The 14,813-nt window shown below is 36.1% G+C and overlaps 2 protein-coding genes across 2 annotated transcripts; one reads left to right on the forward strand and one right to left on the reverse strand.

Moving 5' to 3' along the window:
* Positions 1-1,434: 1,434 nt before the first annotated feature.
* LOC106363205 (replication protein A 70 kDa DNA-binding subunit-like) lies at positions 1,435-2,552 on the reverse strand. The gene is made up of 5 exons (XM_013802993.2): positions 2,406-2,552; positions 2,061-2,325; positions 1,888-1,984; positions 1,682-1,806; positions 1,435-1,583 (listed from the first exon to the last, which is right to left on the reverse strand). Exons 1-5 carry the CDS (start codon positions 2,550-2,552, stop codon positions 1,435-1,437), a joined length of 783 nt encoding a protein of 260 aa, XP_013658447.2.
* A 9,452-nt stretch (positions 2,553-12,004) lies between these two features.
* LOC106364652 (putative pentatricopeptide repeat-containing protein At1g28020) lies at positions 12,005-14,658 on the forward strand. The gene is made up of 3 exons (XM_013804182.3): positions 12,005-12,498; positions 12,572-13,276; positions 13,547-14,658. The coding sequence occupies exons 1-3, from the start codon at positions 12,262-12,264 to the stop codon at positions 14,519-14,521; spliced, it is 1,917 nt and encodes a 638-aa protein (XP_013659636.1). The 5' UTR covers positions 12,005-12,261; the 3' UTR covers positions 14,522-14,658.
* The last annotated feature ends 155 nt before the right edge of the window (positions 14,659-14,813 follow it).

A 14,813-nucleotide genomic window follows, 5' to 3' on the forward strand; every position in this document is an offset into this window, starting at 1 on the left:
CGGACGATACCTAGCAAAATTATGGCTGTGGATTTTATTGTTTTGGTCCACAGTTTACTAAATTTCCCAAAAGAAGATTATATGCTTTGTTTTTGTCGTGTTATCTTTCAGTATTCTCCATTAAATTATATTAACATAAATTTTATACGTGTTGCTTATTGGAATTTGAACAATGTAACAAGGTTCTTCTTAAATCCAAAATTTACAAGGATTAGAAATATAAGTTGTATAACTAGATATTAACCCGCAAATCCGTCGGATATATTTATATTTTTAAATTAACTTATTATAAAGAAATATATTTAATATCAATTTTAGTGTATATAATTTTTATTTGTTGAAATTTGTTTGATGATATTGTACAAATCATATATTAATGAAGTATTTTTGTTTATTTATTTAAAATGCAACATCAATATTAATAGTTTAATTTTAAACATTAGTTTTATATGAATTAATGAAAAAAATTATTAGATTCTTTGTTTAGAAATTTTTATTCTCGAAATGTTTTTATGTGAATAAATTAATTTTTTTTTTATATTTTAAAATATTATTTATTTAATATATTATATTTCAGTTTACTGTTTTTATTTTTACTAAAATATCAAACATAAAATGTTACAACCAATAAAATATTATTTATTTTGTTTTATCTAAAAATTTAATTTGATAATTTAAAAAGAATTAAGCTATAATATTTAATTTCAAAATTAGTTACTGAAATATATAAAATATGATCTATATTAAATATGATAAACAGTCGAATGATAATTACCTAATGACAATATTTTATCTTTTCTTAGAAATGTTATTGTTTAGATGCATATTTTTTTGTTAGAAGAATATTATATATGAGTAATTTTAGGATGTTTAGTTAAATTTCTAATGAATGGTCTAACATAGACTTGTGTATGGTAGATAAAAAATATGACTCTATTTTAATAGAGTAGATGCGGATTATAACTTGGAATTATCGAGGCGATAGTTGGATAAAAAATTATTTATGGTAAATATGGTATAAACATAAACCAAATTTCTTGTCAGAACTAATCTTTCAGTCTCTAGCTTCTGTTTAGAAGAAAGTAATGTTTATTGTCGATATCAATGTTAAGATAGTGTATAAGCACTCGAGCTGTTTGTATTGAGCAGGGGAATATTTAAAGGTGATGGAAAGTACAAGTGCAAAGGTAAAATGAAAAATATACAAAAGAACAGACTATCTTGTTTAGAACAGTTCTAATGGGGATATCCTTAAAAGAGTATATCATCTATATTACAGCCTAGGCTGTTATGAGCCAAGGCTACATAATCACTCTTAACAGCTGCTTGTGATGAAAACAGAAGAACTAATGCAGTATAGGCTGTTCTGTGCCAAGGCTACATAATCACTCTTAACAGCTGCTTGTGAAGAAGACAGAAGAATAAGAAACTTTGTCAAGTTGCTTTGACAAAAAAAGGACAGAAGAAAGAAGGTATGTCAAGTTGCTTAGAATCATACACGTTTGTTAAAGCAAGAGCTTCGGGTAACTCAGGATTGAAAAGGATTAGTAATGCATCAAATGCATTGGTTACTTGAACTTCTCCTATAAAACATAAGCATGAGATAAGAAGAAAAACATTAAATAAGTACGTTATTTTAATTAACATTAAATCCAAAGCTTTCGGTTATGGTTGTTCAAACCTTTGTAAAACTCAATTTTCGCAAACCAGATCAAGCACACCATATTAGGATCTTTTGTTTGTTGGAGATGATCGTCAAGCTGTTCAGCATACTTTCCCCACAAACAACAGGCAATGCTTTGACCACTGAAATAATTAGTCATTCAGTCCATAAGCAATCACATATTATATAAAGAGTGTATATATCAATTTGTTATATTAACTCACCTGCTGTCCAGTAAGCGGAATTCAACTTTCTTCTTATCCTTGCCAGAAACTTGGACAGTTTGAATGTCACGAAGACTGGTCACTTGACCAATGACATCTGAAAAAATAACATGCTAAACAAAATTAACTTTATCACCTTAAATAATACAACAAATTATGATTGATACACTAACCAATTAGAAAATGAGTTTTGAGGGTTCCATTTCCAATCTCTTCAAAACCGGCAAAACTGAAGAACTTATCATCACACACAAGGGAACTTTTTGATATTTTCGTGTCCTCAATGATGGACATCTTGTATGTATGGTTCGTTGTACGATACTGTCCCGTTGCATTAGACAACGAAAATACATCTATCATATGCCATTCACCAAGACCCAGGTCACGTTGCGTACGTTGAATGTAAGTTCTCTTGCACGTATAGTGGATTTTATCACCCTGAAACAAAAAATAGATGATAATCTTAGTACATAGATGAATATGATTACAAAAAAACAAATAACCACAAATCATCTCACAGTCTCATCAGCGAAGATCAACTCAAGACTATCTCCTCCATATATGGTTTTCTGTCTCCACGAATGAACCAACTTAACTTGAATGTGCCACCCTTGTTTGTATGGCTTGATGGCCTTAAGCAAAGAAACACTCTTATTAGTTGACATGGCTGCAGAAAATTGAAGGTGCTGTCGAAGTATGATTCTTAGCGTAGTTATTTATAGATGGTTAAATAGTTAGGGTATTGTAGAGAGTATATTCTGTGAAATCTTAAACTAATAGACACTAAATAGTACCATTTTATGTATTAGTTGTTATAGAAAATATGGTAGATTTGTTGAGTAGTTAACGGCAACAGCAATTAGTGAATTCTAACAAATATGTTTGATACATATCGTTAGAATATTAGATGTTGCAAGTCTCAAGCAAGAAATCTAGAAAAACCGTATCTGTTGAGATATTTTGCTCCTATATACTTGCTTTTCAAGTTAAAAGATATTACAACTAATTTGATTTTATTATTATACTTGCTTTTCAAGAAAAATATATTTTTGACTTTGATCACAAATTTTGTAGGTGTTTCAAAACTGTCGATTGGTATAGGTTTATTTATAAAAAAAAATTCGAATTTTATCACAAATGTTATAGATGGTTTGAAATCTAGTATGGGTAAGGATATAGATATGTTTAAGGTTGGTTTAACTTGTTAACCGGCAGTATAGTCACATCAAACCAAAAGAAAAAATATAATTTGGATCAAAATTACAATTGATATGGATTTATAATGAAGGCAAAATTAATTTTGCATTCGATCATACAACTTGTAGGTGGTTTGAAAATTAGTATGGGTAAGGATTAAGATATGTTAATGTTGGTAAAACTGATTAACCGCGGTATAGTCACACCAAAACCAAAATATAAAAGGTTATTCTAATCAAACCATATAGCAAACATCACGTCCTTAACCGGCAGTATATAAGATAATTCCATCAAAAGATCGGAAGGGTAGGTGGTTATGTAAACCATATTTAAAGGGGTACTGTTTCATATTGCGTGTATTATGTAGTCATATTAATAATGGTAAGAATAGTTGATATTCTAGTAATAGGTTCAATAAGTCTAATTTTAAAAAAAAAAATCACACATGAAAAGAAGTTGTGACTTCTTTTTTAATAGAGAAGATATCTTCCACTGTTCACTACAAGAAAACGTAACCTTAACGAGGAAATTTAACGAGGAAAACGAATCCTCGTAAAAAAACGTTGATTTTGCGAGGAAAGTACGTGGAAAAAGAAAAGCATCGTTATTTCGTCGTAAGATAACGACAAAACATATTCGTCGTAAAGACGATGTAAATTGACGTGGCTTTTACGAGGAAAAACTATTTCCTCGTAAAAGCCACGTAAATTTCGCGAGTTCTTTACGATGAAATATTTTACGTGTACTTAACGAGGAAATTTTGAATCCACCAACTTGGTAGGTGGCTCACGTTTTTTTTTGGCCATCCAATTAATTTTCGTCGTAATTTCATAGTAAAATTACAACTACCAGATTCGAAATTTTCTATAAATATGGATGTTTGAACATCATTTTAAACACACCAACAACAAAAAACGTGAAAGAAAAAAAAATGGCTGGCTCTGGGACTATTTACGAGTTGCGGAATTGGATGTATATGCATAGAGATGCTAACGGGAGAGTGACGAAAGAATACCTTGCGGGGCTGGAGACATTTATGCACCAAGCAGATTCAACACCGCTCGCCCAAGAAAGTGGTAAGATGTTCTGTCCTTGTCGGAAATGCAACAATTCGAAATTGGCAAACCGTGAAAATGTTTGGAAGCATTTAATAAATAGAGGTTTCACGCCAAATTACTATATCTGGTTTCAACATGGGGAAGGTTATAATTATGATCAGAATGAAGCTAGTAGTAGTAATAGCAATTTTCAGGAAGAACCGGTTAATCATCATTTGCATAATGAACATAGTTACCATCAGGAGGAGATGGTAGATTATGATAGGGTTCATGATATGGTAGCTGATGCATTCGTAGCTCATGATGAAGATGAAGAACCTAATATAGATGCAAAAAAGTTTTACGGAATGTTAAACGCGGCGAATCAACCACTTTACAGTGGTTGTAGAGAAGGTCTCTCTAAATTGTCGTTGGCTGCTAGAATGATGAATATTAAAACTGATCACAATCTACCTGAAAGTTGCATGAACGAATGGGCGGACTTGTTTAAAGAGTATTTGCCGGAAGACAATGTGTCTGCTGATTCTTATTATGAGATTCAGAAATTAGTTTATAGTCTTGGGTTGCCTTCGGAGATGATAGATGTCTGCATCGACAACTGCATGATCTATTGGGGAGATGATGAGAAGCTAGAAGTATGTCGATTCTGCAAGAAGCCACGATTCAAGCCGCAAGGACGGGGACGTAATAGGGTACCGTACCAAAGGATGTGGTACCTACCAATTACAGACAGATTGAAAAGATTGTATCAATCAGAGCAGACTGCTGCAAAGATGAGATGGCATGCCGAGCATACTCAGACGGATGGTGAGATGACTCATCCATCAGATGCAAGAGCCTGGAAACATTTCAACAAAGTACATCCGGATTTTGCTAGCAATAGCCGGAATGTGTATCTCGGATTATGCACAGATGGATTTAGTCCGTTCGGAATGTCAGGGAGACAATATTCATTGTGGCCAGTCTTTCTTACGCCATACAACCTGCCACCGGAGATGTGCATGCAACGGGAGTTGCTATTCTTGACGATATTGATACCTGGTCCGAACCATCCAAAAAGGTCCCTGGATGTTTTCCTACAACCACTGATAAAAGAGTTGAAGGATTTGTGGTCAACAGGGGTGAGGACGTACGACTGTTCAACGAAGACGAATTTTACGATGCGAGCTATGCTTTTGTGGACCATAAGTGACTTTCCTGCATATGGGATGTTGTCTGGATGGACTACACATGGGAGATTAGCTTGTCCATATTGTAATGGAACGACAGATGCGTTTCAACTGAAGAATGGTAGGAAGACAAGTTGGTTTGATTGTCATCGTCGATTTCTTCCCATTGGCCATCCTTACCGAAGAAACAAGAATTTGTTTAGGCACAAAAGGGTTGTGAGAGACACTCCTCCACCATATCTAACTGGAGAACAAATTGAAGCACAAATCGACTACTACGGAGCTAACGAAACAGTTCGTTGGGGTGGTAATTGGCATGTCCCTCGTAATATGCCTGATTCTTACGGTGTTCATCACAACTGGCACAAGAAGAGTATATTTTGGGAGTTGCCATATTGGAAGGATCTTCTTCTGCGCCACAACCTCGATGTGATGCATATAGAGAAGAATTTCTTTGAGAACATCATGAATACAATATTGAATGTCCCAGGGAAGACAAAAGACAACATAAAATCGAGGTTGGACTTGCCGGATATTTGCTCAAGAAGCGAGTTACATATTAAAAGCAATGGACAAGTTCCCGTTCCGATATTCAGACTGTCTTCAGAAAAAAAGTCGGTGTTGTTCAACTGGGTGGCATCAGAAGTGAAGTTCCCCGATGGGTATGTTTCAAATCTCTCTAGATGTGTTGAAAAGGGTCAAAAGTTCTCTGGGATGAAGAGTCATGATTGTCATGTCTTTATGCAACGACTACTGCCCTTTGCATTTGCGGAGCTACTTCCAACAAACGTACATGAAGCACTTGCAGGTTCGTAGTGTTTTATATCACAATAATTTTATAACGGTCTAGTTTGCAAAATAATATACGACTAACAATGTGTTTAATTGTTTTTGGAATATAAAAGGCATTGGAGCATTTTTCAGGGATCTGAGCACACGCACTCTTAAAGAAGAAGTTGTGGAACAGCTTCAGGAGAACATTCCCATCTTATTGTGCAACTTGGAGAAGATATTTCCTCCTGGATTTTTTGACGTCATGGAGCATCTAGCTGTCCACCTCCCATATGAAGCATTGCTTCGTGGACCTGTACATTACGGATGGATGTATCAGTATGAGCGAGCCATGAAATATTTGAAGGGAAAAGCAAAGAACCTCGCCAAAGTTGAAGGTTCTATAATTGCTGGAAGTTTGACGGAAGAAGTTTCTCACTTCACATCGTACTACTTTGCGTCAAAAGTACGTACCCGTAGAAGAGCTCCAAGAAGATATGATGATGGTGGAGTTGCGCCAACATATGCAGTTGCTGGTGTTCCAGACATCTTTAGCCAGATTGGACGACTCGGTGGGAAGTCTAAAGAGGTTTGGTGGTCGAGTGAACAAGACGCTCATAGTGCACACACCTATATTCTACTCAATTGCGAGGATCCATTGATGCGTTATTTTGAAAGGTAACATATATGGACACTTCAAAACACATATAATTAATTATATAATTGCAAGAGATTCATTCCTATGAAATGTGATTAATTTTACAGCCTATTTGTTTCTCAAGTCGAAGAAACATTTCCTGGTATATCCACAAGTGACGTAGACAAAAGGAAAGATCAGCACTTCATTAAGTGGTTGCGGAATCAGGTATTATAACTCAAACTATTTTTTCATACATGATTTGTATTTTAATGTTCTCTTTATTTTTGCAGGTTGATTATGACGACGATGCAGATTATCCTAAGTGGTTACACGAAGTAATTCAATCTCCACTTGTAAAGGTCACCACATCACAGATGTATTTCACACGAGGCTACACTTTTCACACATATGAGTATGGTAGACAGCGGGCGACCAGTAACTATGGAATATGTGTGAAAGGGGAAACAGATTTCTACGGGATCTTGACGGAGATTATTGAAGTCGAATTTCCAGGGATACTGAAGCTGAAATGCGTCATCTTCAAATGTGAATGGTTCGACCCCGTCGTCAACAGAGGTGTTCGGTCTAACAAATTTGGTGTAGTTGATGTCAACGGTGGACGTCGGTACAACAAATTCGAGCCTTTCATCTTAGCTTCACAAGCAGACCAAGTTAGCTTCCTTCCATACCCTCGGATGAGAGATTCGGGTATAAATTGGTTAGCAGTGATCAAAGTTACACCTCGAGGACGAATCATCAGTGGAGAAGAACCACCATTGCAAGAAGAACAGATAAATGAAGTCGAGGAACCTGAACAAGAAATTGATGACATCCTTCTCATTGATCCGCATAATCACGAATACGAAGATCTTACCGATGATGCCACAGACGAAGCTGTAGAAGACGAGTTTAATGAAAATGATGATATTTCTAGTGATGACGAGAATGTCGATGTATCCGATTGATGTATTTGATTTTGTGTAGTTTGTTTTATGAATAAGGTAATGTGAGAGTTTGTTTTATGAATAAGGTAATGTGGGAGTTTGTTTTATGAATAAGAAATTGTGGGAGTTTGTTTTATAAATAAGTAAATGTGGGAATTGTGGTTTGGAATGGAAATAAAGATGGGGTTTGGAATATATGAAGTAGAAGATAAGGAATATGGGGTTTTGGGGTTTGGGGTTTCGGATTTTAGGGATTTAAACGTAATACTCGTTAATTCCTCGTAAGTTGACGTCGAATGTACGACGTAATCCTCGTTTATTCCACGTAGGACAGAATCGTCGTAAAGAACTCGTTAGCTTACGTGGAAATAACGACGAAACTAAAAAAAATAAAGAAAGCGAAACCCGTTAATTCCACGTAGGACGGAATCGTCGTAAAGACCTCGTAAGGTAAATAGACGTAAATACCACGTAAAGTAAATGACGAAGGAGGCACTCTTTAATTCCACGTAGGATGATTTCGTCGTAAACACCTCGTAACAAAAATCGTCGTAAAAACCTTGTAGACTAAAAACTAGAAAAAAAAAGAAAAAGAAGAGAGACACCAGATTTACATGTGGCAAGACTTCCAGCAATTATAATACTTAAGTCTCGCCCACATAAATTCTAATATCTTCTTCTCTTTCTTTTTTTCCAAATATTTCTAATTTGGTGAAAAGCGGGACTAGCTACTTCCTCATAGTATAAAAACTAGTAAAAAAGAAAAAAAGAAAGATACTGGAATTATATGTGGCGAGACTTAAGTCTCACCCACATAAATTCTAATATCTTCTTTTCTTCTTTTTTTTTTCAAATATTTCTAATTTGAAAAGTATTTTGGTGAGGAGTGTGATTTGAGATAGGGTGTGTTTTGTGAGTTTGTGTGTGGTTTGAGAAGGAAAGTTGTGGGTATTTATAGAAAATATAGGCTCGCTAATTCCTCGTAACTGGTTAACTCGTTAATTCCACGTAACCTAACTCGTCGTAAAAACGTCGTTAACGAAAACGCGGGCCTTTGTATTTCGTCGCTATTTCCTCGTAAATGAAAACGCGGGCCTCTGTAATTCCTCGTAAGTTTACGAGGAAATTACGAGGACAAGTAATCTTATATATATCCCGAGCGAGCTCGCTCCGTCTTTCCTCTCCACTTCCTCTCCACTTCCTCCCTAATTCGTAGCAATGGTAAGTCTCTCTAATTCCTCTCTAGTTTGATTAGTTTAGGATAGATTAGGTGGTTAGTATAGGGAATTTAGATAGGTTTACGGATCTTATGTTATTTAGTGTTGATTAGGTGGATAATGTTGGGAAGTATATTGTTCACGAAAATTTAAAAAATTAAATTTTTTTCTCAGGTTCGAAAAGGTAGACTTACTGCCCATTACAGAGAGATGTTCGGTGAGCCGGGTAGTCGTTTAGACCCGTCGTCTTCTTCAGCTCCCGGTTCTTCGGGTCAGGAGACTGTCCCCGAGACTCAGTACACTCAGAGAGTCATTGGATCTCCTTCTTCTAGTGCACCATCGGTTCCTCACGTGCCTCCCCAGATGGCTCCTCCTCCTGTGCCTCCTCCGATGCCGGCACCTCCGATGCCCGCCGAGATTCATCCCGATTTGATGGTGCCTCCGAGTGCTCCTTACTCGCAGTACACCGTAGAGGACATTCTCCGTCTGCCAGGCAGAGAAGGTTTACCAGTCATCGACCCCGACCGACCGGACGGAACTTTATGGTATGTTTCATTATTTTTTTATTCTTTTTAAATTCTTTTATAACTTTAAAAAATAATTTATATTTTAAATTTGTATTTTTCAGGTGGGGGATTGACGGATGTCTTGCATCGGACGTAACCGACACGATAAAAGGTTACTTCTCCATGCCACATCCGAACTGGAAAACGACGCCCCACTACGTCAGAAAGACGTGGTTCAAAATTTACGCTGTAAGTTCTATTAATTAAATATATATCTTTAAATTTTTTCATTATTTATATATATATTTTTTTCTGAAAAACTAATTATAAATTATTTTTTCCAACAGCAAAAATATAATTGGGCCTTGGGGATCACTGAGAGGGTGAGGAAGAAGTTTGTCGCGAAGGCGAAAGTTCGCTTGTTGGACACGGTCTCCAACTGGAAGGGTGACTGGATCGTGAAGGGGTATGAGCGTGGCAAACCCGCTGAGCTCACCACGGATGTCTGGGATGGCCTCATCCGATATTGGCGTCTTCCTGATTCCATTAGAATCGCCCAGTCTTGCTCTAACTCCCGTAACACAGTCGATGAGCACGGGAACGGGCCGATGCTTCACACTACGGGCCAAAAACCCCACGCCGGTGTCCGTTTGGAAATGGTAATTAAAAATTTAATTATATTAAATTTTTAGTATATTTTTATATATATTCTAACAACTTTCTTAAATGTTTTTTTAGGCCAAAGAGACGGGAGAATTCCCGTCTCTTATGCAACTTTACGAGAGGACCCACAAGAACAAGGCGGGCCGATTTATAGATGGCAAGTCCGAGCAAATCTACAACGATTTGGCTGCTCGGGTTGAAGAACGCCAGACCCAGCTGACCCAACAGTCCACCGATGGATTACCCGTCACCTTATCCACACCTGAAGTGGATAAGCTTTACGAGGAGGTAAATTTTCTAAAATTTTAATTTTCTTAAATATTCATTTAATTTAACTTTAAATTTTTACTAACAAAATTTATTTTTTGTTTTTAAGGTTGTCCCTAAAAAAAAGGGACGGACGTTGGGGATTGGTTCCGTCAACGATGTTCCGAGAGCGACATCGTCTTATGTTCAGCGACGGGATGATGAAGTCTCTCAGCTGCGTAGGGAGTCCGAAGAGCTGCGTAGAGAGTCTACTCAGCTGCGATCTCGTATGGGTGGACTCGAGGGCTTCTTGGACGTTGTAGCGGCCACAAATCCGGAATGGGAGACTTTGTTGAGGACCATGCGACAACAAAATCCTATCCCAGGCAAGTCACCGACCGACGACTCACATGCCGAGGCGGATGTTCAGGCGAGGAGTGATGAATTCTACCAGGCGATTAACGACCACCCTTAGTTCTTTTTAATTTCGGTTCTTGTATTATGAATTCAAAACTTATTTATATATAAAATATTTTGGTTTTGATTTTTTTAGAATTTTAATTTTATTAATAATTTAAATAATTTAAATTATATTTATAATTATAATTTTTTATATTTCTATAAAATAATGAAACGAAGTAAATTCGTAGCTAATTTTGCGGCTTCTTTACGTGGAAGCTTAACGTGGTTTTTAAAAGGAAACTTTTACAAGGAAATAACGTGGAAATCTATCAAGGTTTTTACGTTTTCTTTACGTGGAAAGCTGTCAAGGTATTTACGTTTATTTTACGAGTATTTATTTACGTGGGTTTTACGAGGAAAGTTTTTCGTGGTATTTACGAGGAAACTTAGCGACGTCCTTATGTGGAATCTTTACGTGGTCTTTACGACGAAATATCCTCCTTCGCTTTTACGACGAAATTATTTCCTCGCTACCTTACGACGAATTAGCGAGAATATATGCGTTACGACAAACGTATAACGACGAAACGGGTTTCCTCGCTAATTCCTCGTAACACTGCTTTTACGACGAAGTAACGAGGAAAACTGCCCTCGTAAAACTTGTGTTTTCTTGTAGTGGTTACAAGTTGAATGATAAATAGTCATAAAAATTTGATTAACTGAAAAATATTTATATAAATTTATATTTTGTTAAAAATAATGTGTACGCAATAGATGTAGATATAGTTCATGCCCTATTCGTAGGAATCTATGCTTGTGATGGACGTTGGTGTTGTCTTAATTATGTAGTGAATGTTTGCCTTAATTATTGCTAATCTAGTGCAGTAGCATGCAAGCAACGGACTTGTACATTATATGTCATCCTATACAATAGAACCTTTATAAATTAATACTCGATAAATTAATAATTTTTATAAATTAATAAATTTCTCTGGTCTCAACTTGGATCAGTTCAAAATTTGACACAAATCGATTAAAAAATAAGATAATAACTTATTAGAAAATTCTATGTAAATATATGATCTCATTAAAATTATAAATTAATAATTTATATGTATACATATTTTATATAAAGAAGAATCTATTATTATATTGTTTGTTTTATATTCACAATGGAATTATCCTTATATTTTCTTAACATTTAATATATTTTTGATGGGATTTATTAATATTATATCTAAAACTACATTTAAATTTTATGCAATATATATTATATACACCAAATAATAAAATAAAATTAATATCTATACACTAAAATCAAATATTTTTCTTTTCTTAGAATAAATATATCTTAAAATAAAAAATCTAACTAAAGAAACTTTTGTAAGTTAATATCTCTATAAGTCTCAATGTTATTAATTTATAGAGGGTCTACTGCTACTGCTGTAGTACAATTAATTAAACAAAAAATTATTATCCTGTAAAAAGAAGAGGCCGCACAAATAAACATACATAAACCCTAGCAGGTAATCTCCAAGTAATTTCGCCTTCCAGCTTAACCATGATGAGAATTCTTGTACAACACGCAAAACTTTACAGGAGTTGCACCCTCAGAACCCTGTGGTCGTCGGCTAATCAAACTTTGCAGCATCGTTTAACAGAGGCTCTTGATCAGAATGCACAAATCATTCCGGTGCTACAGCAGTGGCGGCAACAGGGGAATCAGATCGACCCTTCTCACGTGAGAGTCATAATCAAAAAGCTTCGTGATTCTGACCAATCTCTCCAAGCCCTTCAGGTTTCATTCTCAATCCTACTTCTAAATATTTCGTTGAACATTCATTGATGATGTGTTATGGTGATGTCATTAGGTGTCAGAGTGGATGTTAGATAATGTTGTCGAAAGTAACGGTGTGGCTCCCGACAGCGTCAATGTGGACAACGTGTCGAAGCTATACGCGTCTGTGTCCGACGTGAGGGCGATGGAGAAGCTCTTAACTGCGTGGGAAGAGAACTGTGGGAACTGGAGCACTCTTGAGTGGCTCATTACTCTTGACATGGCAAAGGCTTGCCTCAAAGACGGTTCACAAGAAAAGGCGATAAAATTGCTCACGTCAACCGAGAAACTAGTTGACCCCAAAACGTTTAAACAAGCTTACGAGCTTCTCACGAAGCTCTATGGTGATGCTGAAAAGAAAGAAGAGGTGCTACGTATATGGAACCTTTGCAATAAGAGCACAGAAGAGAGTTGTGATAACAATGACTATCTAACTGTGATCCGTACACTCTTAAAGCTAGACGCTATCACTGAGGCGGAAGAGTTTTACAAAGTGTGGGAATATTCGCCTCTTGAGTTTGATTACCGGATCCCAACTATGTTGGCCTCTGGTTATCGAGAGAGAGGAATGGTTGATGAAGCTGAGAAACTTATTATGAAAACTTTAATAAAGAACATAAGAATGAAGAGACCTATCAATCCGCTTTTGGACGAATGGGGAGGTAGAATGAGAGTGTCTGAACTCAAATGCCTCATCAAGAATCTTCATGATTCTAATCAGTTTTCCAAAGCACTTCAGGTCAGTTGATTATAGATTCACCCTTCTACACATGACTTTTTTTTGAACTTGTTCTCTCTTTCATAATACAACTTGTTAAATGACTATAGGCTTGTGGGCGCATCATCATTGTTTGAGAAATTTTATTTTCGCCTAAATCTTTAATAATCAAATAAATACTTTCTTATATAAAAAAAACTTTACTATTTTTCTTTTCATTTTTATATTATTTTTTATTGGTGAAAGTCTCATCGAGAGGTTTAATGTTCTAATATCCCTTTCAAATGTTAGGTTTCAGAGTGGATGGATGAAAAAAGGGCTTGTAACATTTATGCTGAAGATTATGCAGCTCGGCTTCATATGGTTGAAGTTGTGTTGGGTTTGGAAGAAGCAGAGAAGTTCTTTAAAAACATCCCTGAGAACATGAAGGATTACACTGTCTACGCAACTCTCCTAAGCTCTTACGCAAAATCTGACAAACATTTGGGTAAGGCCAAGGTAACTTTTGAGAAGATGAGAGAGCTAGGTTTCCTCATGAAACCTTCACCGTTCAACTCGATGCTCTCTTTCCCCAGTCAAAGAAATATGGTTGGGGAGTTTCTTCGTGAGATGGAAGAGAACAACGTGTCTCCCGATAGTCTCATAGTGAACAAAGTCTTGAGAATATATGCGGCTGACTCAAACGTAGAAGCTATGGAAAAGTTCATGAAAAAGTGGAGTGGAGAAGAAGGGATCAAACTAGAAAGAGAGACCATGGCTGCAGTGGCAAAGGCTTACGCTAAAGCAGGATCGATGGGAAAAGCTATAGAGATGTATGGTGGTGTGGCAGGGAGTGAAGGAGAAGTGTACCGTCTTTGGAACGAGTTTAAGAAGAATGAGGAGTTGGAGGATGATTGGTGGTGCCGTCTTTTTAACAAAAATGAGAAGTTGGAGGGTGATATGTATAAAACTGTTATTACTTCTTTGTTGAAGCTAGACAATGTAGAAGGAGCTGAAAAGGTATATGGAGAGTGGAAACCGGTTGGACCGAACCTGGACTTGAGCATACCTGGCTTGTTGATTTCCCGCTTTTGTGCAGAAGGAAACGAATTGAAAGTTGGTGAATTGATAAATTCCATTAAAGGGAAGAGGAATGAGATGCATGCAAGGATGGTGAGGGATTATATCGCCAGGGTCGTGACATATGTTGCTATCGGTGTGTTCTTCTTTCTTGTAGTGGCCGGACGATATCTAGCAAAATTCTGGCCGTGGATTTTATTTTTTTAGGTACATGGGTTACTAAGGAGGTGATTGGTTGGACTTTAATTTTTATCTACAACCTTAAATACTACCAACTAGGTGTTTTGTCCGCGCTGCAGGCTTAAACATTTTAATAATTTTTGAAAAGTTCTTTGTAGACTATATTCATAACTAGGTGATTTTCCCGTGCTGATGCACGCATATAAATATTTATAAAATAAATATACTATAATATTTGATTGTTATTTATTTTTATTTTTTATATAATTTATAATTTGTATGCATAATTTTGTTAGTAATATTATATTACATTAATTAG

Source organism: Brassica napus, chromosome A9, assembly GCF_020379485.1.
Source record: "Brassica napus cultivar Da-Ae chromosome A9, Da-Ae, whole genome shotgun sequence".
Lineage (NCBI taxonomy): Eukaryota > Viridiplantae > Streptophyta > Magnoliopsida > Brassicales > Brassicaceae > Brassica > Brassica napus.